Source organism: Humulus lupulus, chromosome 3 (genome assembly GCF_963169125.1).
Source record: "Humulus lupulus chromosome 3, drHumLupu1.1, whole genome shotgun sequence".
NCBI lineage: Eukaryota > Viridiplantae > Streptophyta > Magnoliopsida > Rosales > Cannabaceae > Humulus > Humulus lupulus.
This window is the reverse complement of record NC_084795.1, coordinates 207,875,647-207,901,201: the sequence shown is the minus strand read 5'-3', so window position 1 is coordinate 207,901,201 and position 25,555 is coordinate 207,875,647. Positions and strand designations below refer to the sequence as shown.

The following is a 25,555-nucleotide window of genomic DNA, read 5'->3' as shown; positions in this document are numbered from 1 at the left end:
AGATTAATTTGACCGACCCTAAGGCGACACTTTAATTGTTAGAAAGTTTTATCGTGGAGATTAAACTTTATTTTATGTGTTTTAATTGTGCTCATGCATCACGTTTAATTTCCGAAACTTTGATATTTATTTTTCTAAATATAATAATAATATTTGTATTTTTTATTTTATTCAGAATATGTCCATCTCTAGAAATCCCATCACTGCTTTAATCGTACCAGAAAAATTAACCGGTGATAACTTCATAAAATGGAAATCAAATATGAATCTGTTGTTGGTTAGCGAAAACCACAAGTTTTTCCTAAATGAGGAATGTCCTGAAGAACCTGGCGCCAATGCCTCGAAACGTTCGGGACAAATTTGATGCATGGATTCAATCCAATAACAAAGCTAAGTGCAATATGCTTGTAAGCATGAATGATGTCTTACGAACAAAGCATGAATCCATGGAAACTGCTTGTGAGATACTAGAATCTCTCAAGGAAATGTTTGGGCGCCCATCTGATCAAAGTCGTCATGAGGCTACTAGAACCTACATGAATGCTAAGATGAAGAAAGGTCAATCTGTACGTGAGCATGTTTTGAACATGATCAGTGTACAACATTTTGGTTGTTAAAGAAATAGTTATGTGGAATCCGTTGAAAAAGATGTTCCTTAAAATAGTTTTACATAACTTATTTGGTTTATTTTTTATAAAATAAGTACTTTTACATTTACATTGAATAGAAAAAAAAAATACAAGGAATGATGACAAATGATTATGTGCATTGTTTACCACAGAAACAGTAGTCCCAAAACAAATTCTAACCTCCCTAATTTATACCATCAATTCATATAATTATGATTTTGTTGCATTTTTTAGTAAAATGGGATTCAAAAAGCAAAATGTCGCCTGCTTTTTTTATTATATATTGTGAGATTTTAGTCATCAATATTGAATGATTAGTTTTTTATTTATTGAAAAGATTCTATAATTGATTCAAAGTCATATATGGAAAGATGACTTTTAATCCAAAAAAACTGAAATGGGAAGTGGAGCAATGGGAGGAATTAATTACAATAGATATGTTTCATTTTGAGTTATATATTGTTGTTGTACCTTAAAAATTCGAGTTCAACTATCTTGTTCAGGGTACAACTAGCAGGTAATAAAAAAGGATGCCAGAATTCAGAGATGTCTTGCTAACTCCAAGTCAAACAGCTTGAGGCTGTGTCACTGAGTTCGGGACAGCTTGGGATCTTTCAGATCGTTGGAGATGCCAATGACAGAGATCGAGGTGTCCATTGTCCAGATTGCCTTCATTAAGTCCGAGTATTATTTGATTCAATTCGTCCTACTCCAGTTATATCCAGTTCGAGGGTGTCATCTAGCTCGAGGCAGTTCAAAGATGCACATGGAGGAATCCCTACAGACTCGGATGCCCAATAGGTGCAATAAATGCACACATTCCTTATATACATTTATTGATTGATGTAAATGACAATAAACTTAATTGGGGTATTTACATATCCATTTATTTGGGAAGTTACCAAATCATGTATGTTACCATTTATAGTACGATTACCCAATACTATCCATCATAATTTCCTATAGATATAAGGATAGTTGGCAGTAAAAAGGACTGACATCTTGTATGCCAGAACTCTACTTAAATTGTCATAAAAAATTTCCTCAAGAGTTCAAAAGAAGAATAAGAGTGACTCATGGACTAGGTAGGTTTTAATCATTGAACTCCGTAAAAATTTTGTGAGATTATATTTACAGTTTATTATCAAGCTTAATCTCTCTAATCAAATTTCTTAATCCCCTGTTGCAAAAAGCTGCATCAATAGATTGGTGATTTCATTGACAACAGATTAGGCTTGAAATTCCTCAATATTCGACACAACAATCTACATAGTGGTAACTCGTTCCATGTGCGACAATGAATCAGAGAGACATGGTGATCATTGAGCCTACTGTGCGACCGACCCAATTGGAGAGGGTACCTCTGTGCAACGTCGTCCTGGAAAATATCATATGAACCAGGAAAATACTGGAAGTTTGGCTTCGCGCCCACCAAACCCAAACCCTAGGTATCCGACTGCCATCGAAATGGAGAATGCCCAGATAAGGAGCCACCTCTCTCAGGCTAATAGGTGAATAGACAAGATCATGGCTCGACTACCTCGTCCTGCAATCAACGAGAATGTCGGAAGAAGGAAAAGAGGCTCCCACAGAAAAAAATGACCCAACGTGAGTCGTTCCATCAGAACAGCAACACCGAGCTCCATGCCTTCTGGACAAACTGCTAGAAACAATCCTCCTACTAATAATCATAGGAATGAACAAGCGGCTCACACTTGCAGAAATCAGCCTAGTCAGCCAAGGTGAGCTAAGACCGCATCGAGAAGGGCGGAGGTCCCTGTGAATCCATCATCACCTCAACTAGCTGCTCAGGTACAAAGATACAACTCCGTATTTCCACTAACTCGGGAAATTGGAGTGGACCATGGATGAGCTAATCTTGTCCGTCTAGATGGGACACGAGTTGCTTCGCCAATAAGGCATCCTCCCTCGCCTATACGTCATCCAACACCACCTCACCCTAGAGGAATGCTTCAGTCTACGAGAATGGAAGGAGAAATTCTATACCTGCAAAAGAGACTTATGTCTTGCGACCTCATGGGAATAATCAGATCATAATCAGATCCCGTGACCTCAGTCGCAAGCAGTAAGCTTCGTGAACGGTTGTTAATATACGGAGAGCCATCGTGGAGGCAGAGTTGGGAGTGTATGCAACATGCCCTCCCAGAGACATGAGAGAGACCTGAGAAATCAATTGAGCTCTGCCCAAAGCTTGTGTTCCAATCCCTAGTCCTATCTACGTGAACATCTAAACATGCTAAGAGGACAGTCAATTCGTTACAATGATCTGAGTTGCGCTCAGATGATATCCATCAATTGTGCGCAATAATGGGGACATCCCACCTAACCGAACTCTGGCTTGGAGGGACAACACACATAATGCGCAAGATAAGGTGGGAGCTAGTAACCAATTCCCAAATAACCTAGAAACGAAGGATCCAACCCTTGAACGACTAGCCTTGATGGAGGAACAAATAAAGAGACTTTTGTCTGGGAAAAACGTGGATGATTGCGATTCTTATGAGGAGCTCGAGCCTTTTACTCCTCACATTGTAGCTGCTCCCTATCCCATTGGCTTCAAAATTCCAAACATGCCCACGTACGACGAAACCACTGATCCGTTGAACCACGTCGAGGCCTTCAACACTTTGATGAGAGCCCATAACATTGACATCGACTTGCGCTGTGTCCTTTTCCCAGCCATGTTGACAGTGTTGAGAATAATGCCCTTAAAGCAATTGTAGTTGACAAATGTTTTAAATGAAATAAATAATTGAATTGACTTATTATATATATAGACTATGTCCGATATTATGTTGATAATATTAAGTAAATATCATAAAATTCCAAGGTTCATATATGTGGTCTTAATCTCATATTGGTATGAGAGGATCGAGATTGAGATAGTGAACTCAAAACAGTTCGCAGTAAAATAAAGTTATGGAATCTTTAGATTAATTACTACTAGTACGGTTCACTAGCATTATGAATGCAAGTGACCTAGATCCGGGTCACTAGTGTAGTAGGATACTTTAGTGAAGGTACTTTATATATAGTGATATGTAGAACTGGACTAGATGTGATTTGTTAATAATTGTTTAAACACCGTTTCGTAGTATAATCAAACACATCAAATGATGATCATATACACGATGATCTTAATCCTGAGGTTACTATGAACTCCTATATATGTCATCTGATCCTTTGATTCATGCGTTATGGTTTGTCAGAGTGATCAAGCTAAGAACAATTATTTTGGGGACTCAATGATATATATGGCTGGGGACATATTTTAATAGATATGGAATCTATGCCTTCTTATAGATTGAATAATGTTTCCCTATTGGGTTGACTTTTGGAACTTAAAATGTTACGAGTGCTCACGTCGCAAACTTGTTGTGACACAACCTTCACTAGTAAAGTCAATGGTACACTAGGAACTAAATATAGTTAAGAAGGTAAAATTGTAATTTTATTCCCTTTTAATTATGAACCATTAATCGAGGATTAACGTTGTATGTAATGATTATATCAATGGATATTTTATTCTTTAATAAAGTGCTCTATAAATATATGTCTATAATAATCAAGAGTTCAATCTCATATTTATAGTGGAGTAACCATGAGATTAATAAATATGATCATTTAATCAAAGAGATTTATAGCTTGATATTATGGGTCCATAGGTCCCTAGGGTGGCTCTATCAACACCATATAGAGGTAAGAGTTAATACAAGGGTAAAACTATAATTTAGAAATTTAAGAAGAATTTTATTATTCAGGTCAAATATACAATTATATGATAATTGAGGTTAAATAATTAATTTGGAATTAATTATTAAATTTTCAAAAATATATTTATTTATTTAAATATAGAATTTTGAAATATATATAAAAAAATAAATTAAATTTTGAAATTAATTATTTTATTTGAGTGAGAGAAAATAAAAATGGTAAGTCAAAATAGTTTTGATTTATTGTTTTTTAAAAAGATGATGATAATGATGATCATCAATTTGAATTTTGAATTTAAAATTTAGATTTGAAATATGGTTGTGATCTTTTCCTTAAAAAGATAATACCATATTTTGTGGGAATGATTTATTTAATTAAATAAATAAATAAAAGAAAATAAGAAAAGTGCAATATTCCCTGAAAGAAAATACTGCTACATGCATGACATAGTCCTGGGATTGTGCCATGCATGTAAGATGATACTGATAAAGTATCAATGTTGTTTTTATTTTATTTATTTAATTAATTAATTATTTGAAAATATATTTTTTCAAATTTGGTAAGTTAGATATTACCTAAATCAATTCCTATCATTTTTATGATTGTATTATTATATTACTATTATTATTATGAATAATAATGTAATATATAATCTCTCTCTCTCTATATATATATATTATGTAATGCCCTGGATAACCAAGACTGTTACACTGTGTGTTTAAAATCGTGCTTAACTCGCTAAGTAAGTCATTTGAGCTTAAATGTGTAATTCAAGACTAATTCATGGTCAAGTATTAAAATATTTGGTCAACAAAATGGTTATTTTTCATTAAAATTAAGTTTATACATGGGATCCCAAAATCAGTTTACAGACTTGTGAAAGATGAATAAAATACAACTTAGCCGTCCTAAGTGGAAAAATGGGGTTTAACCCTAGTTCCTTCCAAGCTATCCCGATCGTGGCGATCGAGCAGGCTGCCTATGTACACACCGCCCCTGAAGCTCTCCAACTCATGGTTGGTCCCGCTATCCCTTTACCTCACCTGCACCACGTAGCACCCATGAGCCGAGGCTCAGCAAGAAAACTTAAACCAGCATGCACAACTAGGCAATAGTAAAAAAGATGTAAACATAAATCATCAGATTCAATTAACAACAGGATATAAGTAACCAATCAACAGTAATATTCAACTCAGTCAAATGTATAAATAAGGCTAATCAATCAATACAAATAGTTAAGTGTGAACCACACTTCTGTTTATTGTATAATGTTCAGGCCCAACGCCCTTAGGCTGAGTCCACTGGTCTTATAGCCAACCCCGGTACCCTTAGGTCAAGCTGCGTTCCGCACGCTTGCTATCGGCCCTCGACACCCTTAGGCCGACCTGTAAACATATATAATCACAGATGTACAATGCATAGCAAGAAATCAATGGCAGCGTATTCAAGCATGCCCATCTAGATATTCTCAGCTACAAATATGTTCATATTCATAATATATTCATTAACAGAGGTTTAAGCCCCATTCACAGCTTGGGTGCATTTTTCTTACCTCAGGTCCCGAGTAGCTGGCGTATGGCAGTCCTGAGCATGATCCTAAATCTTGAGCCCTTGCGATATAACCTAGTCATAATGTGATAGTGGATAATCATTAAAATCCTAAACCAATTAAAAGCTTTGGAATCAAATACTAGCCTCCGAGACCTCGAACTCTACTAAACCAGCCCCCAACCCCTACATCCATAGCAGTCGTGACGCGCCCCCAAGACAGAGGCGCCAGCCCCCAACCCCTACAAGAATGCGGGCCGCGACCTGGCCCTGAGGGTTGCGACACACCTATGAGATAGAAAGCCTCCCAGGCTCCTAGGGCCATACGGGCCGCGATGCCCATGAATAGGGTCGCGGCGCGCCCCAGTGAACCAAGAAAACCCAGCTTCTTTTTGCGTTTTCTCTGAGCTTAACCCTCCAAAATTCATCCTGGACCTAACCTAAAACCAGATTTAAGCTTCTCAAACGTTCCCAAACATCAAAAACAACATAACCACACTACTAGCTAAGCCAAAACTCCATCACAGCCAAAAATCCAATCCTAGAGTTAGAACTTAAGAACACCAAGACCAAGCTTAGAATTAAATCAAAAACAGAGAAATTCACTTACCCCTATTGCAGACTATGCCCCAGAGTTAATCCTTATGTGATCCTAGCTCCATTTCCTCAGTCCCCAAGCTTCTAATCTTCAACCTTTGGCACCAATCCTCCAAGAATTCCACTAGCCTCAATGCACACCAAAGGAAGAAGTGCAAACCAACTAGGGAGAGAGAGAGAGAGAGGGGGGGGGGGGGGGGGGAGGGGTTCTACCTTGTTTCCTCATGTCTATAGACTCCTAATGAGCCTATCTTCTTACTAAAAAGACCATATTGCCCCTAAGTAAACTCCTATCTTCTAATGCCTCCAAGGGAAAAAACGTCAATAGGCACCTTCCCTGATAATCCTCAAATTATCCTATAAATTCCCAATTAATCCCAACATATCCAATTAATCACCAATTACTGAACTGTTACTCGATAAATCCCAAATATACATTAAACTTCCGAAAATACCCCTAAGCTCATCCCGAGCCGGGTATTAAACCCCGCTGTGACTATTCCGCTAATCCGCTCACTAGGATCGCCTCGAGCCATATATTGCAATATATATTCACATAATAATGCGGTCTCAATCATTTACACACATATAACCACATTTATGCTCACAACGGGCCAATATTACAATTATGCCCTTATTATCAAGAATGGGCCCACATGAATATTTGAAATGATGTCGCCTCTAATGGATCATTTACCAAGATGCCTGATAATCAATCTTGTGCCATTGCATAGGCCTTCTATTTGATTTAGATATCTAAGGAGCATTTTAGGAGCACCTTCCTTAAGTCGCATCTCATGATTAGGGATGCCATTAAATTTCAAACCATGCGAAAATTCAGCTTGATACAAAAGATCTTCATCATTTGTCTTTACACTTGCTTTGAATATACTGTCTGAGCTAAAATATGTTCTCCCTTCACCTGGTATAATATTCATAATCATCTCATTTAGTTCATAGACCATTTCATTTTTTGGTGTTAGCATTACTCTTTCTGTCAAATATGCAGGATCGTTGTACTTTTGTAAAAGTGATGGGTAGATAACTTTAACTATGGATTTCATTGGATCTTGAGATGAATTTATGGCGATATCAGAAGGAAGCTTAATTAATTGTCTATTAATGTCATCATATAATGAACCATCTCCAATCTGCAACATCCATTTGTCAAAAGAAGCTATTTTAGCAGCCTCAAAACCAGTCAAGCTTCCATTATAGAGCCTCATATTTTGGTTGAGCTCATATATTTTGAAAAATGGCCACAATATGTGAGTTAAGATAAGCATCAACAATATCAGTTCTTGTACCTTTTGGGACAATGTGTAATATTTGTCGGAAATCACCACCACATACTATTGTAAGTCCTCCAAAAGGTTTGTTAGAGCTATTTTCAAACATTGTTCTTAGAATATTGTAATGACCCACTAATCTAGACTATTTGGACCATTAACGAAACTATACATAAAAATTCTTACTAAAACATACATTTGCGAAAATACCATAATTTATTATAAACTTGTAGAAACAAAGGTTACTTTCATAAAAATAAGTAGGATATGGGTACCCATTGTCTTTAAAACAAAAATAACTTAAGTTAAAAGAGTTACATAGAAAATGCGGAAAATACATGTAAAACCATAAAAAAACATAAACAAGACTACATCCTCGAATCAAATAACGCTCGGCCCCTTGACTCCATTCACCATCGATACACATCCTCTAAGCGTCACGAATCTTACCGCCTCTAAAGCTTATTTTCCTGCACATAAAACAGAAAGGAATGAGCCTAATGCCCAGCAAGGAAAATCTAACACATAGTCATACACATAAATTTCATAATAAACGTAAAGACATATCATAACACTTAATACATACACTTATTATAATGGCCATTATTACTTGGGGTCCCATAGACTAAACAAGCTTATGCCCATGAGATTAATGGGGTCCTACTAGCTAAGTAGGCATATGCCCATAATCTTTTTGGGGTCTCGTTAGTCAAATAGGGCATAAGCCCAAGCCTACAAACATACACATTCATAACATATTCATAACATATCATATAACATAACATAACACATAAGATAACATAAGCAATGAACATATAGATTCTATCCTATTTTCCTTACCAAAGTTACCGGGATACAATGGACTGAGTTGGGACTTTTGGAACACTCCTAAAACCATATGAGAAAGAGTGAGTCTTATGAAGAAGAAGAAATGAAAATGAATAGGAAGACTAAACCATTGAGAAATATGCTTACCACAACTTATGTGCTTAAGAACTTGGATTCCCTAACCAAAATAAGAATGAGGTTAGGGGATTGAGTAGAAGACTATGAGAAAGAAAATAACATAATACAGAAATGAACTAGAGTTTTGGTTACCTCAAAGACTTGCAAGACCGATCTAACCACAACCGAAATACTATAGAACCTCACTTCCCAAAGTGTTTGATAAGCTTATGATGTTTAAGCTTATGATTTCCCAAACCCAGGTGTTTAACTCTCACACTCTCCTAACACTTGCAGCTTCTGAACTTAGAGTAAAAGGTGAATAATGGCTGGGTACTAGGTCCTATTTATAGAGTTTGGGAATGAAAGTATCTTGATTTTACTTGAATAAAAATAATGGCTTTTTAGGTGAAAATCATTTGAATAATCGTTCAGCAGAGGCTGAAGACTCGTTCAAAAGATGCTGGACTGTTGAAGGAGTTTGAATGGCTGAAAGGAAAAGAATTCAAAAGTGTTTGAAAACATGCTGGTGGAGGCGATATATCGCCCCCTATAGGCGATATATCGCCTGGACCACTGTTCCTGAGGCGACCGTGCATCGATTCGTGTTTTCCGTATCTACGTGCTGCGATATATCGCCCCCTATAGCTGCGATATATCGGCATACGCTGAATATTTAAACACGAATTTACACAATTTTAGCTAAGTTTGAATGGGGTAAACAGCCTTGACTAAGCCCTCAACGTATTCAAAGATGCTGACTGACCCTATAACATTCAAACTTTACTCCATATTAAATTTAATCTTAAAAAATACTTAATCCTTAATCACCATTCATAACATGTGCTTAAAATCCTATTGGTTGATATCTAAACCTTATAGTATAATAAATATAATCCTTTATATCAGTCACATTAATCAAACCTTAGGTTAACTTAATATTCTTAAACTATAGATTTAAACTTAGAAAATCCATAAGTACTACTATGAGTGTCCAAATAATTCCCGGTCTGAACCAAAAATCCATAGTTACAAAGATAATGCTATAAATACTATCATACTATTATCTATCTTAGCTAAGTAAAGTTCTTGGACTCTACAAATATCTCTTAAGGTCTTATCCAAAGGTTCAAATAAGAACTTATTTGCCATAGGTGCTTCATCCCAAATGATCAAAGAAGTTTTCACAAGAAGTCCAACTAGTAGGGTACCTTGTCGAATTTCACAAGTCGACTCTGCTGTAACATTCAAGGGAATATGAAATCGTGAATGAGATGTCCTTCAATTAGGCAATAACAAAGCAGCTATGCCTGAAGTTGTTACAGGAAAGACTATCTTTTATTGTGATTTGAGCTTTGTAGTAATTGTATTCTGTACGCCTTGATATTCAACCTGGGTCTTTTATGCAGCTCGAGTACAGCTGGCTATCTAAGAACAATTCTAAGGGACCCAAAAGTTGATATCTCCTCGGCGGAGGCAGTGCAACCCCCAATATAATAACACGAGCTGAGGAGAATGAAACATTAAAGTACGAGCTGGAGATGGATATAACTTACAGCCTTATGGACACAGGCTGGTATTATGCTCAGGTCGGAGTCCTCTGACCACCTACCATGCCCTCGAGTTTATTAAGCTGGATACGTTATATATAAACATGCATGGTCAGACATCGCATGTCCGTTTATCTTTGAATTCTCGGACACGTAATATAAACGTGCGTAATCAGATATCACGTGACTGATTATGCCAGGCAGCCCACGATCATTTTTACCTAATGATTAGACCTCACCTTAAGATACATTGTAATATTCATCATTTGTAGAAGACAGGTCACAAAAAAGGATGAATATTCACGTGACAACCGCAACACCTATCCTGGGATGGTTCTTCTATAAATACCAGGACCTTGGACAAAAAATGGGTTGGGTTTTCTCTGTGTAATGCAAATATTCTATCAAAACTTTAGAGAGACACACAACAATAATATCGACTCGTGGACTAGGGAGATTTTAGCCTCCGAATCACGTAAAAAGGAACAAGTTTTCTTATTACTTCATTCTAAGCATCCTTAAGAGTTATTATTCTTGTTACGGTTTACCCTCAAGCACTAATTTATTCCAGCTAAGTTTCGTAATACGCTGTTGGTGAGAAACCGCGTCAACAGTTTGGTGCTTTCATTGAGAGCTGTAAATTAGTGCCATTGAAAAAGATTCAAGAGAAAGCTCATAATGGTGGTCACTCATTCAAGGAACGGTAACAAAACGGATCAGCATGGTGGGCTGGAGGCTCACCATACCGCTATTTCCAACGAGCAAAACCCAGAGATTCAGCAGCAGTCGGGAAAGCAACCGATGGGCCACGACGACACCGGAAGTTCAGCACCTCTACCGCCGAATCCGAACCCGGATTACTTGACTGCAGTAGAGATGGAGAACATGCAGTTGAGGAACCATCTAGCAAAGGCAAATAAGAAAATTGAGGAAGTCTTGGCTCGGCTACCCCCTCTTACAACCGACGTTAACGTCGGAAAGAGGCAAGGCGGGACTCGTAAGTCGCGCCGAGATAGTCGACCCAGGCCAAGTTGATCGGTTAGATTGCTATTGCGGGAGAAAGGAGTTAAAGTCTGCTTAGTATTCTAAGAAAATGAGAATAAACCAATGATTTTCTAAAAAATGCGAGGTGTTAATAAAACTAACGTGAACTAAGTTTTTAATAAAATATCCTGGACACGACCAGGTTCCGAAACTTAGAAGTTGGTAAAATTGATTAACCAACATTTTTCTAAAAAATGCGAGGTGTCAATAAAACTAACGCGAACTAAGTTTTTAATTAAATATCCTGGACACGACCAGGTTTCAAAACTTAGAAGTTGGTAAAATTGACTAACCAGTGTTTTTTCTAAAGAAAAAGCGAGGTGTCGATAAAACTAACGCGAACTAGGTTTTTAATTAAAAACCCCGGATACAACCAGGTCCAAGGCCTGATACTTAACAGGCAGGATATAAATCGTCATTTTTTGGTTATGGCCATAATTAAAGTATCTATCTCGACCTAAGGGTCATTTCCTAAGGCTTTAAACGTGCACGTCATGAGGCATGAGAAAGAAAAATCTAAGAATAAATAAAACTTAAATACTAAAATTATAGTAAATTGTCTTGAGGAGAATAACCTCGTGCTTAATGTTTACAATATATATATATAGCATAAATGAAGGCAAATAAATTCTCTAAGACCATCCAGGCCGCTCTGAGGACGTCACCTCCTCGATCTCCTACTCGCCAGCGACAGAGGCCACCCTGGTCTCAGACTGCAGCTCTTGTTGAAGCCGAGCCTTGAACTTCTCGAGGCCATAAAGGAGAATTTTTCGTCATGATTGAAGGCCCAGCAGTGGTACAACATGCTCTCCATGTAGGATGTAGATGCCTTCTTCTCCTCCTGAATAGTCGCCTCGACCTCCAGCTGTTTGGTCATGGTCCCCTCGAGCTCGGCCTGAAGGGCAGTCGAGGCAGCCTTGGCTGCCTGCTCGCCCTCTTGAGTCATGGTTAAGGTAGCCTTCGCCGCCTGTTCACCTGCTTGGGCCTTCGCCAAAGCAGCCTTGGCACTTTGTTCGCTTTGATGAGAGGCGGCGAGAGCAGCTTGGGCCACAGTCAGGGCAGCCTGAGCAGTTTGGAGCTTGGCCTTGAGTTCATGATTCCTGGCCCTAGCCCAAGACATGCTGTGATGTTAAGCCAAGGCCGCCTGCAAAAAGCAAGGAAATAGTTAGGCACATACCAAGAAAAATAATAAAAGTTAGGTCAGGGAAAATGCTTACTGTGAGGTTCATTCCTAGGGTCGATTCCATAATGTTCTCCGGGCTCCTCTCCTCGATCACCCTTAGGTTGTTGGGCTTGGCCTTATAATAGTGCTCCACCGCGTAGTTTTCCATCTCATAGACAGTCCCCTGAAAAGTGTCTGGAATTTGCTTTAGGTCTTGGGTGTTGACAGGGATGCGAACTGTGGCGGCGTGGACTACCGAAGTTGGGGGACCAACTGGCGCTACCGAGTCCCGAGCAGGGGCTGGGGGAAAGCGAGGAGGGGGTGCAGGCGGACCCCTTTTCTCTGGGGCTGCAGCCGGCGGAGCTCCTGAGCCCGAGCCTTTCCCCTTGGCCGGGGATTTGGAGGCAGTTGCGGCCGGAGGAGGTGTTTTCTTTGACGTGGGCCGAAGTTTCTTCACAAGGGGACCCTCGCTGGATCTCCCTTCCTGGAACATCAAGAAGATGTCAGGTTCCCCTTGTTGTGCCATCGCCTCACTTGAAAAAGAATGGGAAATGCGTTAAGAATGCATATACATTCCTCAGTTTACAAAGAAAATATGTACAAAGTAACAAAAAATCCTACCCTCCGAGCTAGAGGATGAGTGTATTTCCACGACCTCTGGCCTCGGAACTGCTATGTGGGAAAGAGAGCCTTAGTCAACCACTTCTTGGATTAGGGGAGGTTCCGGGTTAGGTTCTACCTCAGGAATGGACTCCTCTACATATTGCTTAAGTCCGGGAGCAACAACACCTTGGAGAAAGGAAGGCCACGACCTAAAGTTGGTTCCATACTCTTCAAAAAAGGCCGACCTAAAGGACATGGTGTTGTCTACTACTACGGTCCCCCTTGGATGAACCATATCATGACGCAGCACTAAATCATCCATACACTGGAGCAAGGTTATATTACGGTCGGGGTCATTAGGGTGACGGTGTATGAGCTGGTTGGGGTTAAACCTAACTAGCCTAAGGTCGGCCACATCCCTATCTAAATCCCTCAAGGGATATGGGTTACCTTGGCCGGAGGGGCCGGATGCTGCCCCCGATGCAGCTCACTCAGCAATGGGGTCCTGGGCAGCCTCGGGAACTCACCTCTTTCGCACAAGGCGTACCTCGTCCTCTTCTGGCTCCTCACTGTCAGTGGCCTCAGCGTTCCTTTCAGGAACAAGCGGGAGCTCGCGAATTATAGGAACGTTGGCCCGCGTTCTTCTCAAGGCCAGGGTTTGACCTTCAGCAAGTAACTTACACGCCAACATCGTGTCGTCAGACACGAGCTGGCGGTAGTCCTTCTCGCTGGACGGGAGCCCCGCCAAAGTATCATACGGACCCCCAAGGGTCACTGATTTGGCCGTCCTAGAAAAAATGGCAACACGAAGACACTCTAGTCAATATGCACGCAAGAAAAACTAAGTGTGAAAGGAACTTTCTTTTTTACGAGCTAAGAAAAGAAAGAATACTTACGAGGGCGATTGAAGTATCAGTGTTTGCAGTTGCGAAACCCATTTGACATAAAGAACTAGTCTTTGAAGTCGTTGGGATTACTAGGCAGCTCGATGACTGCAGGCGAGTTCGGGAATCGGGTCAAGTAGTAGAACCTGTTGCCTCGTCCCCTTTGATCCGAGTTGGCTTTGAGGCAGAAGAAGTAGAGGATGTCTGCCAGAGTGGGGACCTCCCACTCATGCTTCAGAAAGAGGTACTTCAACCCCGCAAACAGCCGATATGAGTTGGGGGGAGCTGGAATGGCATCAACCTCACATAGGTTAGGAAGTCCGTGAAGTACTGGTCGAGGGGGAGGAAGGCCCCAGCCTTTAAGTGTTCATCACTCCATGTCGCAAAATCGTCCTGGAGTGGTGCATAGCTCCGCTCCCCCTCGTAGGGAGGTCGGGCAATGAGAGCACCCGTCCCAACCTCGATATTATGGGACAGCAGAATCTTGTTGACCCTTCCTTGGGTCGTTATCTTGGAGACAATCCTTTCGGCATCGAAAAAGGCATCAGGAGCAATTGCGACCTCCTTCTCCACCACAGGGTCGAATTTAGGAAAGGGGGAATCAAGGACGACCTCCTTTCCCTTGTGAGATTGCTGAGACGATGAGCCATCTATGTTCTTCTTGGATGCGCCTTTCTTGGGTGCCATTAGCTCGCCTATCGAATAAGAACGATGGAGTTTTTAGTGGGCGACGTAGAATTTTTTTAACAGAAGAAATAACAAAGGCCAGGGGTCCTAACACGTGAGCTGATGCAATATCAACCCGTGATGTGATGCCATGCGTTGCCTATGCTACGCGCCTAGGTTTCCCAACAAACTCCTGATATTTAGGGATCCGTGTGTCAGAAAATCAGGCCACCACCCTCCTTGGGGAACGGTTTATAGCAAAACCGCCCAAGAAGCGTAGCCCCTATGCAACCTAATGTTGAAACCTGAAAACCTTTCATCTCCTACATGCCTAATGGATATTTTCTAAAAATTACCCAGGAATCACCCGAAGATTTACCCAGTTTATGAACATCACCATCCTAGATGTATTTTAGAACCTACTCATTAAACCTAAACCAAAACATGTGTACCGAAAACATGTGGGAACAACCTAAAGCTAGTGACAGTGAAGTGCAGATTGGCGTTATAAAGAAGGAAGAAATACACAAAAAACCAGTAAAAGAAAGTTCCAGTAGAATAGAGAACTTACAGTGTGTTCGTCGATGGAAGGAATGTGTAACGTAGAAGGAGATTTCGTAAAAAAATCCTTGGTGGCTGGGCTTAAGAAGGTTTCGGTGGCAGGTTTTTGGGATTTTATGAGAAAATGAAGAAAGGTTTTCGAAGTTCAGAGGAGAGAAAACTGGGAAAATTTTCAAATGAGAGGGTATGGACACTGAAAATTGCCAGCCCTATTTATATGTAATAAGCATAAAGAAACATGGACCATCCGATCAAGCTAATGCGAGATGCGAGGGTCATGTTTTGAAAGATTAAATGGAGACAAAAAAGGTGGCCAGGCCATTTAATGCAATCCTCGAAACCCAAATAGGCGCCAATCGTGGCGTTCCACATGTCCAGTACTCAAGTAATGAACAAACATGGATAATCGCAACAGAAGTCTAAAAGTCCCCACTGTGTTAGTCAGAGAATGACGTCATAAGACACGGGAAGAGACTTGGGGGGGCAAATGTACGCCCTGATATATAGCCCAGGTTTTTTATGTAGCTTGAGTACAACTGGCTATCTAAGAATAATTCTAAGGGACCCACAAGTTGATATCTCCTCGGCAGAGGCAGTGTAACCCCCCAGATAATGACATGAGCTGAGGAGAACAAAACATTAAAGTACGAGCAGGAGATGGATATAACTTACAGCCTTATGGACACGGGCTGGTATTATGCTCAGGTCGGAGTCCTCTGACCACCTGCCACGCCCACGAGTTTATTAAGCTGGATACGTTATATATAAACGTGCGTGGTCAGACATCGCATGTCCGTTTATCCCTGAATTCTCGGACACGTAATATAAACGTGCGTAATCAGATATCACGTGTTTTATTATGCTAGGTGGCCCAGGATCATTTTTACCTAATGATTAGACCTTACCTTAAGATACATTGTAATATTCATCATTTGTAGAAGATAGGTCACAAAAAGGGATGAATATTCATGTGACAACCCCAACAACTATCCTGGAATGGTTCTTCTATAAATACCAAGACCTTGGATGAAAAATGGGTTGGGTTTTCTCTGTGTAATGCAAATATTCTGTCAAAAAACATAGAGAGACACACAGCAATAATATCGACTCGTGGACTAGGGGGATTTTAGCCTCTGAACCACGTAAAAAGGAACAAGTGTTCTGATTACTTCATTCTAAGCATCCTTAAGAGTTATTATTCTTGTTACGGTTTACCCTTAAGCACTAATTTATTCCAGCTAATTTTTGTAATACACTGTTGGCGAGAAACAGGGTCAACATATTCCATAAAAATGTTTTACCAGTACCACCATGTCCATTGATAAAAAATAAATTGCCTTGTTCATTCTCTACTGAATGTACTATTGCTTTATAAGCTGATTTTCGGCAAGGATTTAGAGCAGCAAATGATTTCTCATGCAATATCTTTAATTGATCTCGGTCATAATCAAGCTCTTCATTAACCAATCTATTACCCGAGTCTCTTATCAAAGATGGATTAGGCAGGGGCATTCCATCTATATCTTTCAAACTTTTTCCCATCTTCAGCATGATACTTTCAATCTCAAACAACGTGTATGCTTCAACTTGTTGTTCAATTAACTTAAGATCATTCATTCTAAATCTCTTCCTTTGCAATGAATTTATGTCTTCTGACAATGCAATATAATTAGATTTCCAAAGTTGTGATGCATTAGAAACCTGATAGTGAATGACTATGGTGATGAAAAGATGTCTTAATTCTTTTCCAGTTTCCCATATTGCAGCTTCAGTCAAGCAATCTATCCACTCTTTATCATCGTCTAACAATCCCAAAGCATAGCATGCACCTTTAAAATTAGGATATGTCACCCCATTTATTGTTCTAATACTTTCATAAGAAGTGCTTCCTTTGAAAGAATTTAACAATATTCTCAAATCGAAGCGTTCTCCAGTCGAAGGATGCGCGAAGTAAATTCTTCCAATTGCCAATCCATTTTTTCTCCTAGTCCATGTTTTCTCCTTTGAATTCTAAACCCAACTTATAGGGAAATCTGAATAAGTTAGCTCTCGTGCATCATCATAATTCTTGTTTGCCTCCAACCATTGAGTGAACTTTGTTTTTCCTATTCTAGGTATGCAAACAACATTTTCAACACATTTGTTTTCTTCGAATATTACTGTGTGCTCTCCAGGTAAATGGAATGGTAATCTTTCAACTGCTGGATGTCTGTAATGTATGTCAAATTGGAATATTCTCCAACAAGCTTTAGTTGCCGAGATATATCTGCAATCCAAATATGTTTTTATATCATCTATTTCTTTGGCAGTGTCAATAGATTCCATTGTTGCAGTGGTTCTTTCAGACCCTTTATGAACATATTTGAAATGGTATTTGACTAATTTAGAGTAATTTCAAACCTCGACATTAATATGTACATCAAATTTTACAATCAAATTCCTGTGATAATGGACTACATATAGATTATCTAAAAGGACACCTTTCTTTTCGACATGAATACCTAAATTTCTCCTTTTGTAGACTGGAAAGCCATCTGTGTCGATGGTCATTTGATCATTGAATTTTTTTGGAAAATGTTTTGTGCACATATCTTGCATCATACATGGAGAGTTTGAATTGAGTTTTCCGCAAGGTTCATGAATCATATATTTATTGATGACATTATAACCATCAGGATCAACATTTATGTTTGGGATTTTCGCGCTTATTATATTATCAATATGGTCTGCTGAAGGATTTTTCAATGTCGAATGCAAGAAAAGTAGTATGTGTGCATGAGGCAGTCCTCTTTTTTGAAACTCAATTATGTATAAACCTGCAACAACATAGATAAAAAATTAAAATTTAGAATTTTTGGTGGGAATTGTGAAATTGTTGTTGGTAAAAACATTTTTCATAAACAATTGAGTTGAGTTCATTTTGGATACAAATGTGAAATAAACATACATGCAATTATCTTTCCAAACGGCTGTTCTTTTTTCAGATCGTGCATTAGTTGGAATAGCTTTATCTCAAATACTCTGCATATGATATCAACCCGATTGTTATCGTCTTTTTGGCCTATTAAATGGATCATGTCATTTATTTCTAGCCACGTTGGGTTGCAAGTGAAAGTAAGAAATCAATCAGGATATCCTGCCCATTTACAAATTGCCATAGCATCTTGATAATTTTGTACTCTATATCGTGGTCCCCCAGTGTGTGACGAAGGCAAAAAAATTGATTTCCCCACTTTTGAGCAATCTGAATCACCACAATGAATAGCGTCCATTAAACCAGAGAAAAGGTCTGATCTGAGTTTTTTTTTGGTTATTTCGTATCCAACGAAATCTTTCTTCTTCAATTGCTATGTAAGAATCAACTATATATTTTTGTAGTAGTCTACCAGATCGAAGAAGAGTATGACCCTCATTTAATCTTTGCTGCAACCTAAAACAATAATGTTACCTCATTGTCAACTTTTGCCTCTTTAAAGAGCTTTCAGTTACATCTCTCAAAGGTATGCCAAGTCTATATCCATCTTCACCATAAGGGTGTATTAATGGGTACGTCATACACATGAAACTTGGATGTAGATCTATGATTCTCTAAATTCCTTTAGTTCGGTGCTCTACAATAACGTCGTACTCGAAGTTTGCTTCACTGAAATTACCAACTATCAAGCCTACTACTTTAGATGATGTTGGCATATTGTATTGACGACCATCTATTGTCCTGCTACTTAGGAGTCATAAACGAAACGTAGATTATGGTTGTGCTTTGAATCTACCCTTGCCATTTGAAAGGATTTGACCAAATTATTATGCTGATCCAACATTTGAGATAATTCATGAACGATTCAGTATCATATATATATATATATAGTTGAGCAAATTGTGGTTTTTTCCCAACTTCTAGCAACAAAGAACCAATGTGATGATAATTTTGACCACTCATCCAAAAAATATAAGGACCTGCAGATTTATTGATAAACGTATCAACTCGGCCACCCATTGATGTGAATGCAAACATGGAGTTATAAGCTCTTATATTTTTTCGAAATTTAAACCCATTTTTTCCAGATTCTGGTCCTAAGAGAAATTTAAGTAAAGGGGGTGCTTCATTCAATAATGGTATCTGCACACGTCCTTCTAGACAACAAAATGTGAATTTGGGATGTGAGACCTTTTGTGTTTTCTTTGTTTGTTCCTCATACAATAAAATGGCACCACAATATTGACATGTGTATGAAGGGATTCCAAAATTCCAAGGTGTTGTACAATGAGTTGTCAATTGAACAAATAATAATATATTAACAAATAAAGGATGTAATTTCGTCCAACTGAATATGGTAAGAAAAGTATTATAATGCCTCTTTTATCCTCGAACTGGACAGGATTAAGTCCATGAACGGTATCTTATTGTTTGAGCTTTTCAATTTCTTCATTTGCGTCCTAATCATTGGACCGAATTATAACTATATTACCAATAAAACATATGTTAAATAAATATACTAATATTATCATTAATTCTACATGTAGTTTTATGTAAAGAGGTACCATTATTTGAGCTTGCACCATCTAGTGAGAAGTATGTGGACTCATCACTACAAGAAAAAATGCTTTTAATAACACCAAAAATGTGTTATCAAAACATACCATAACACTTTTTGATGTGTTAAGATCGACTGTTATCGTAGGTCAGGGTACTTTACATAACACTTTATCATTGTTAACATATGTGTTATTATACTGTCAACAATAACACACTTTCTGTGTTATTTTAATAAATAGATAAGTGTTTAATTATGTTATTTATAGTTGATTATATAAACATTTCAATACTTATAAATTTGTGTTATACTACACTTTAGTAGAACACATTTTTTGTGTTATATAATGAAGTTTGCATAACAAAATTCTTTCATAAAAAGTGTTATTGTAATAGATATTATAACATAATTTTCGTATTATTTTAATATTTAGATAAGTTTAAATTCTCATTATATATTTATTTATATAACACTAATTTATTCTATTATATTTTAATTTTTTTTATATAATTAAAATTAGATTTCTAATATATACTAACATCATCAAATGAACTTGATTTTCAAATAACGAAAAGTAAAAACATTCCACATTGTATTAACAATCCACAAATTAGTTTAAAACATTAAACACTGTCATCAACAACAAAATGTTCTTTAAGTATTCAAGTAGTCTTAAATATTCAACATATTGAAAAGTTACTACTTTCAACACAAAATATTCTACAGCTACCCAACACAAAGCCTTCAAAATTAAGTATCATTTTCTATTACGCTTGTCGCATCTGCAAAATAAACAAAGAAATATTTTATTGTTATTATCTAGCATCACAAATTACTTCAAGAAAAATGCTATGGAAATTATATCCAAGAGAAGACACCACATACAAAATAATGAATTCACAACTACACCAAAGCAAACAAAGAAACCAAATACTAAATTATAAGACATTGGTTATTTTTTGAGTATGAAAATGTACCTCTTAGAATAAATTTTTTAGAAGGCCATGCAACTGTGGAACCAACTGCTTCTTGTATTGTAAGCATCGCATTATTAGGATGAAATAAGTAAGATTCTAGTACGATATCAACATCAACCCATACTCGCATAAAGTCTGGTCCAAGAGGCTTTCCATGTAAAGTTATCTTTGGATCACTAGAATCCCAACGACCTTCAGCAACAATTACATATGCCCAGTCAAGCAAGTAGCAAGCATTCTTCCCTTCTGTAAAGTTATGTCTTTTTTCTAGATACTCTACCAAATTGATTTTAAAGACAATATATTAGTTTCTGTATTTGTTCTTCTAAAATGAAAATTTAAAACAATAACAACTTTGATAATTTACCTTTGGGGACTGAATATTGTTTGACTGCGGTACATTGCGAGACTGTCCTTCGCTTGGTGTCACTTTACCACCAACCTAAATATAAAACCAAGATAAGTTTAATTGGAAGAAAAGAAAACTAAGGTTTATTAGTGCAAGATAGAATTACCACCAAGTGTTCTTTAAGTAGATTCATCATTTCAGTCATTTTGAGCTTCATATTCTGTTGCTCTTCTTCTAACTTGGAGATCTTGCTATTACACATATTAACAACAGTTAGCTTCGACCTTGTTACGCCTCTTCCGTGTCCGATTAAACAACCAGATTTTGGGTTACCAAACATTTTGTCAAGGCATCCTCATCAGCGTTGTCTGTTGTTCCAGATTTTGGGTCTTCAAGGAGAATCTCATTCAATGAACCCTGCATATAAAAAAATGCAACTAATGTATGCATTATGGAAAATAAATATAAATTCACAAAAATTAAATGACTAATACTCACAAAAATATCAGATGCCGTTGGGTTTACAGGTTCACCATTCTTCTTGGTATGGGCTCTCCGAAAAGCATCGATTCTAGATATTTTAACATCCTCATTTTCTTTTTTCTACACAATACAACAATAGAGATTATAAAATAGAGACTACAATAATGGAAGCAAAAATACAAACAATATAAAACTTAATTATTACCATATCGTCGATTGTTCGAGCATATCCTCTTTGACTTAACGTGTGTGGAACAACTTTCTTTCTTCTCTCTTGGTATTTGGCCCTTATATCCTATTTAATAAATAAGTAAAAGAGGCATAACTATATTTAATTTAACACCAACAGAGATAAAAGAGGTAGCAACATCACTTCTTACATCATATTTCTTACCAAATGTTCTTTACTAATTTTTTTGGCAACAAATGCTCTCCATTCTACATCACTTTTTATGCAATTCGGCTTTAAGGCTAGTCGTTCACTCTCATTTTTTGCATTGATAATATCCTTTACAAGTCTAGATTTCCCAGCTCTCCATAGTTCTGCCATCATTTCAAAGCACATCTTTTTTTTGCCAATCATCATGTAAGTCATATTGTGCCTACAATAGAATATAGAATAATATATTATATGTTTAAGTGTAGAGCTGAAAATATAAAAAAAATACAGTCATAAAACTTGTAATTCTACCTGAATAGATGCCCAAAGAACATCTCTCATAATTGGTGAAACTTTCCTCCAATCTGAAATAGTGTAAGGAACAACCTCTCACACAAGAGCGCCCACAAAAGAAGAAAATTGCACTGAGTTAGTACCAACTGGTTGCCCTTTTTCATTCCAATTTATTATCCTTAAGTCATTGTTCCTCTGGGTAAGATTTTCCAATAGAGTTTTTCCCCTTGTCTTCTTGGCTAAGTTCATTACATTCGCATCTACATCTTGAGGTATTTCTTCAATTTCAGTTTGATTTGCCTCATTAGTTGTTTTTTGTAATCTAACAGATTTTCTAAGAGGTTGTTCAAGTTCTATCTCAGCCACTTCTTCACATTGTGCAGCAGCCCCTTCTTCAAATTCTGCACCAACCCTTTCCTCATCAGCTATCTCTTCATGTTCCTCCCTTACTCCCTTTTCACAAACACTATCAACTACCTTATCTACTTCATAATTAAGAGATCTTCTAGTTTTTGAACTTCCAAGTGACATCTCCATGTCTTCCACATCATCATTTGGATCTGGCTCTGTATTATAGACCATACGACGAGTTGCTGCTCTAGTACTAAGAGCAGGTGGCGAGTCAATTACAACTCTAACAGGTGCAGAAAACCTACAAAGAGCACTCTTTTTCTTTAAAACAGGGCTTCCAAGCAACATATCGTCACAATCAGCTTGAGTCTTCAATGATGCTTTTCGCTTTTTGGCCACAAAATTGCATAAAGCACCTGGACGAAGGTGTTTTTTTGGAGATCTTCGTAATGTACTCATTTTTCAAGTTGAAATTGCTGCAATATAAAAAGAAAGATAACATAAGAATATAAATCAGAAATGCGGATCACCAAAGAGTAATAAACATACACCAAAACCATAAAACCAGAATTATTTCATTCAAATTAAAATAAAATCATAAAGTACACCATAGAGAGTAATAAAACCAGATTTGTTTCATTCAACAAAAGAGCAATAATACACCAAAATGTCCTACAAAAAGTGTAAGAAGATTTGTTTCATTCAAAGTACATAAGAAACAACAGGAAACTCAATTTTTCTTCATTGGATTCAAGTCCAAAACACCCTCTATTTGAATCCTTTAAAGCTATAAACCAATTACTTGACTCATTCTCCCTTGCATAAAAAGCTTTTTTCACTTGTGAAGCTAATACAAATGGATCCCTAATGGATTGAGCTTGTCCTATATTAAAATTTACAAGCGTATAGAGCTCTGACTTCTTAACACCCATTCGAATATTCGCCCAATCGCACCAAAACAATGGCACCTTAAAAGTACGGTAGTCAAGCATAATTATATCCTTGATAACACCAATATACTCTTCTATATCATTCAATTGCCCACTGTCATGTGCTTCCAAGTATACACCGCTGTTTTGAGTTGTTTTTTCAGCTCCTTTTTTATGGAATCGAATTCCATTAATCATGTACCCTTTGTAGGAAGTGACACCACGATTTGGACCTTCATCCAATTGAGCTAACATGTCATCTACTTTGTTCAAGTTAGAAATATGAAAATAAAAATATACTTGTAAGAAATTTGAACACTAAAATAAAACGTAAACTTTTTGATAACTCTACAAAATAGAGTTATTTTACCACTTTTTATGTGCTAATTGTTGCTTAATTGTTGAGTTTTTAAGTAATTTATTAAGTTTTTAAGTAATTTTGAATTTATTAGTCTTATCATGATTTTATATACTTTTGTGTGTTTTTATAGTTATTTTGTTGTAAAATGTTGTAGTTAATTATTTGAATTATTATTGTTAAGTTAGTGGTAAAAAAATGTTGTATTATTAAACTTAAGTATAAAATACAAATTAAGTTATAATTAATATTTTCAAAGAATTAAATTGATTTATTTTATAGTTGAAAATATTGTATTATGATTTATTTTATATTTATTTTGTAGAGAATTTATGCTCTTGAGAAGAAAGAAAAATGAAGGACAATATGGCATTTTGAAGAGTAAAGAAAAGAAAGAAAAAATGGCAAATATCAAAGAAATTGGCATTTTTTTTATAAGCCCAATTGAGCCCAAGCCCATGCGCTGTTCCAGTCCATGCTCCTCCCAGCTGCATCAACAAGAGACCCAATCAATTCAGCACTCTTCCATCAGCACGCCTACAGCCCCCTGAAGCTCATCATTGTGCCAGCTGTAATCACCTCACAAGACTAAAGCTTCCCTTCCACGCCTGGCAGCAGCTTCTCCAAAGACCCTCCTTACCCATTTGCCAGCCCAAGCATTACCAAAAGGAGAATGGTCTCTTGAGCCCAACAATTACAAATTTGTCCCCTTATCTCTTTGTCTCTAAAATACCACTTTTTACCCAAAAACATAATTATTACACCCTATAATTTATCCCTATTTGCCATATTATAATTAATTCAATTAATTTAATCAATTTAATTAATTTGAATTGATTATTTTAATCATCATTTTTGGCTATAAATAAGGGATTTGGTGTGCATTTTAGGGAGAGGTTACTCTACACAAAGTTTCTACACATTCAAAACCTCTCAATTCTCTTCATCTTCTTCTTCTTTTTATTTTTTTCTATGTATTTTTAGAGGAAAAATTTGGGGGTTTCTCCTCCAAATTTTCCTATTTATGTTTGTAATTTTTAGTTTGTATTTGTTATTCTAGTTATGTGTTTCTAATCTTTTTAAGATTATTAAGGTGATGATGAAACAATTTGAAACTAGATAGTGTTTATTTTGTATATTGATTTCCCATTTTGTGCAACAAAGTTTATAGATTTTTCTTGTTCAAATATATTCTTTCATCTTAAATATCATGTATTTTGGATTGTTAGCACATATTTACACTTTGTTCTTCATTAGTGCAAAACCATAATATTCTTTGTGTAAGATGTGTCATTAAATTGTACACATCCATGCTTAGAACAAAAATATTATGTTTTGCCTTATAAATAATGTTCATTGATTTATTTGTTATTTCATTAGATTGATTTACACTAAATGCTTTGAAATTATAATTTTGAAAAGTGAAGAAAAATCTTATCTTTTTTAGAAGTAATTTGTGCTTAAAATTATAAATCTATTTGGAAAATGATAGCTTGATTTATTTTAACTATCACTAAAACTTGGGAATCAATATACTTATAAATATTATTGAACTTATATTTTGTGGATTCTATTATCTTAATAATCTTATTTTACTATCTTGATTTTTACTTTTAATTTATATTTATATATATTGTATTTCATTTTTATATTATTGTCTTTTCTTGTATTTTCATTATTAAAAAAATCT

At 36.9% G+C, this 25,555-nt stretch overlaps 3 protein-coding genes across 3 annotated transcripts; all 3 read right to left on the bottom strand.

Annotated features, from left to right (window-relative positions):
* Positions 1-7,198: 7,198 nt before the first annotated feature.
* Positions 7,199-7,735, bottom strand: LOC133825352 (uncharacterized). The gene has a single exon (XM_062258309.1). The coding sequence runs from the start codon at positions 7,733-7,735 to the stop codon at positions 7,199-7,201; it is 537 nt and encodes a 178-aa protein (XP_062114293.1).
* A 4,731-nt stretch (positions 7,736-12,466) lies between these two features.
* On the bottom strand, positions 12,467-13,793 carry LOC133825351 (uncharacterized). Its single transcript, XM_062258308.1, has 3 exons — positions 13,630-13,793; positions 12,555-13,032; positions 12,467-12,481 (listed from the first exon to the last, which is right to left on the bottom strand). Exons 1-3 carry the CDS (start codon positions 13,791-13,793, stop codon positions 12,467-12,469), a joined length of 657 nt encoding a protein of 218 aa, XP_062114292.1.
* Positions 13,794-16,199: 2,406 nt separating this feature from the next.
* Positions 16,200-18,768, bottom strand: LOC133825350 (uncharacterized). The gene is made up of 6 exons (XM_062258307.1): positions 18,662-18,768; positions 18,161-18,234; positions 17,715-18,029; positions 17,374-17,561; positions 16,468-17,214; positions 16,200-16,262 (listed from the first exon to the last, which is right to left on the bottom strand). The coding sequence occupies exons 1-6, from the start codon at positions 18,766-18,768 to the stop codon at positions 16,200-16,202; spliced, it is 1,494 nt and encodes a 497-aa protein (XP_062114291.1).
* Between the last annotated feature and the right edge of the window lie 6,787 nt (positions 18,769-25,555).

Coding starts and splice junctions, on each gene's coding strand:
- LOC133825352 (XM_062258309.1), bottom strand. CDS start 7,735: ATGAGGCTCTATAATGGAAGCTTGACTGGTTTTGAGGCTGCTAAAATA.
- LOC133825351 (XM_062258308.1), bottom strand. CDS start 13,793: ATGTTGGCGTGTAAGTTACTTGCTGAAGGTCAAACCCTGGCCTTGAGA. Junction 13,033..13,629: donor GTACGCCTTGTGCGAAAGAG/GTGAGTTCCCGA, acceptor TTCTTTTTCAAG/TGAGGCGATGGCACAACAAG.
- LOC133825350 (XM_062258307.1), bottom strand. CDS start 18,768: ATGACGTACCCATTAATACACCCTTATGGTGAAGATGGATATAGACTT. Junction 17,562..17,714: donor CTACAAAAGGAGAAATTTAG/GTATTCATGTCG, acceptor ATGTTCATAAAG/GGTCTGAAAGAACCACTGCA. Junction 17,215..17,373: donor ATTTACCTGGAGAGCACACA/GTAATATTCGAA, acceptor TAGAATTCAAAG/GAGAAAACATGGACTAGGAG.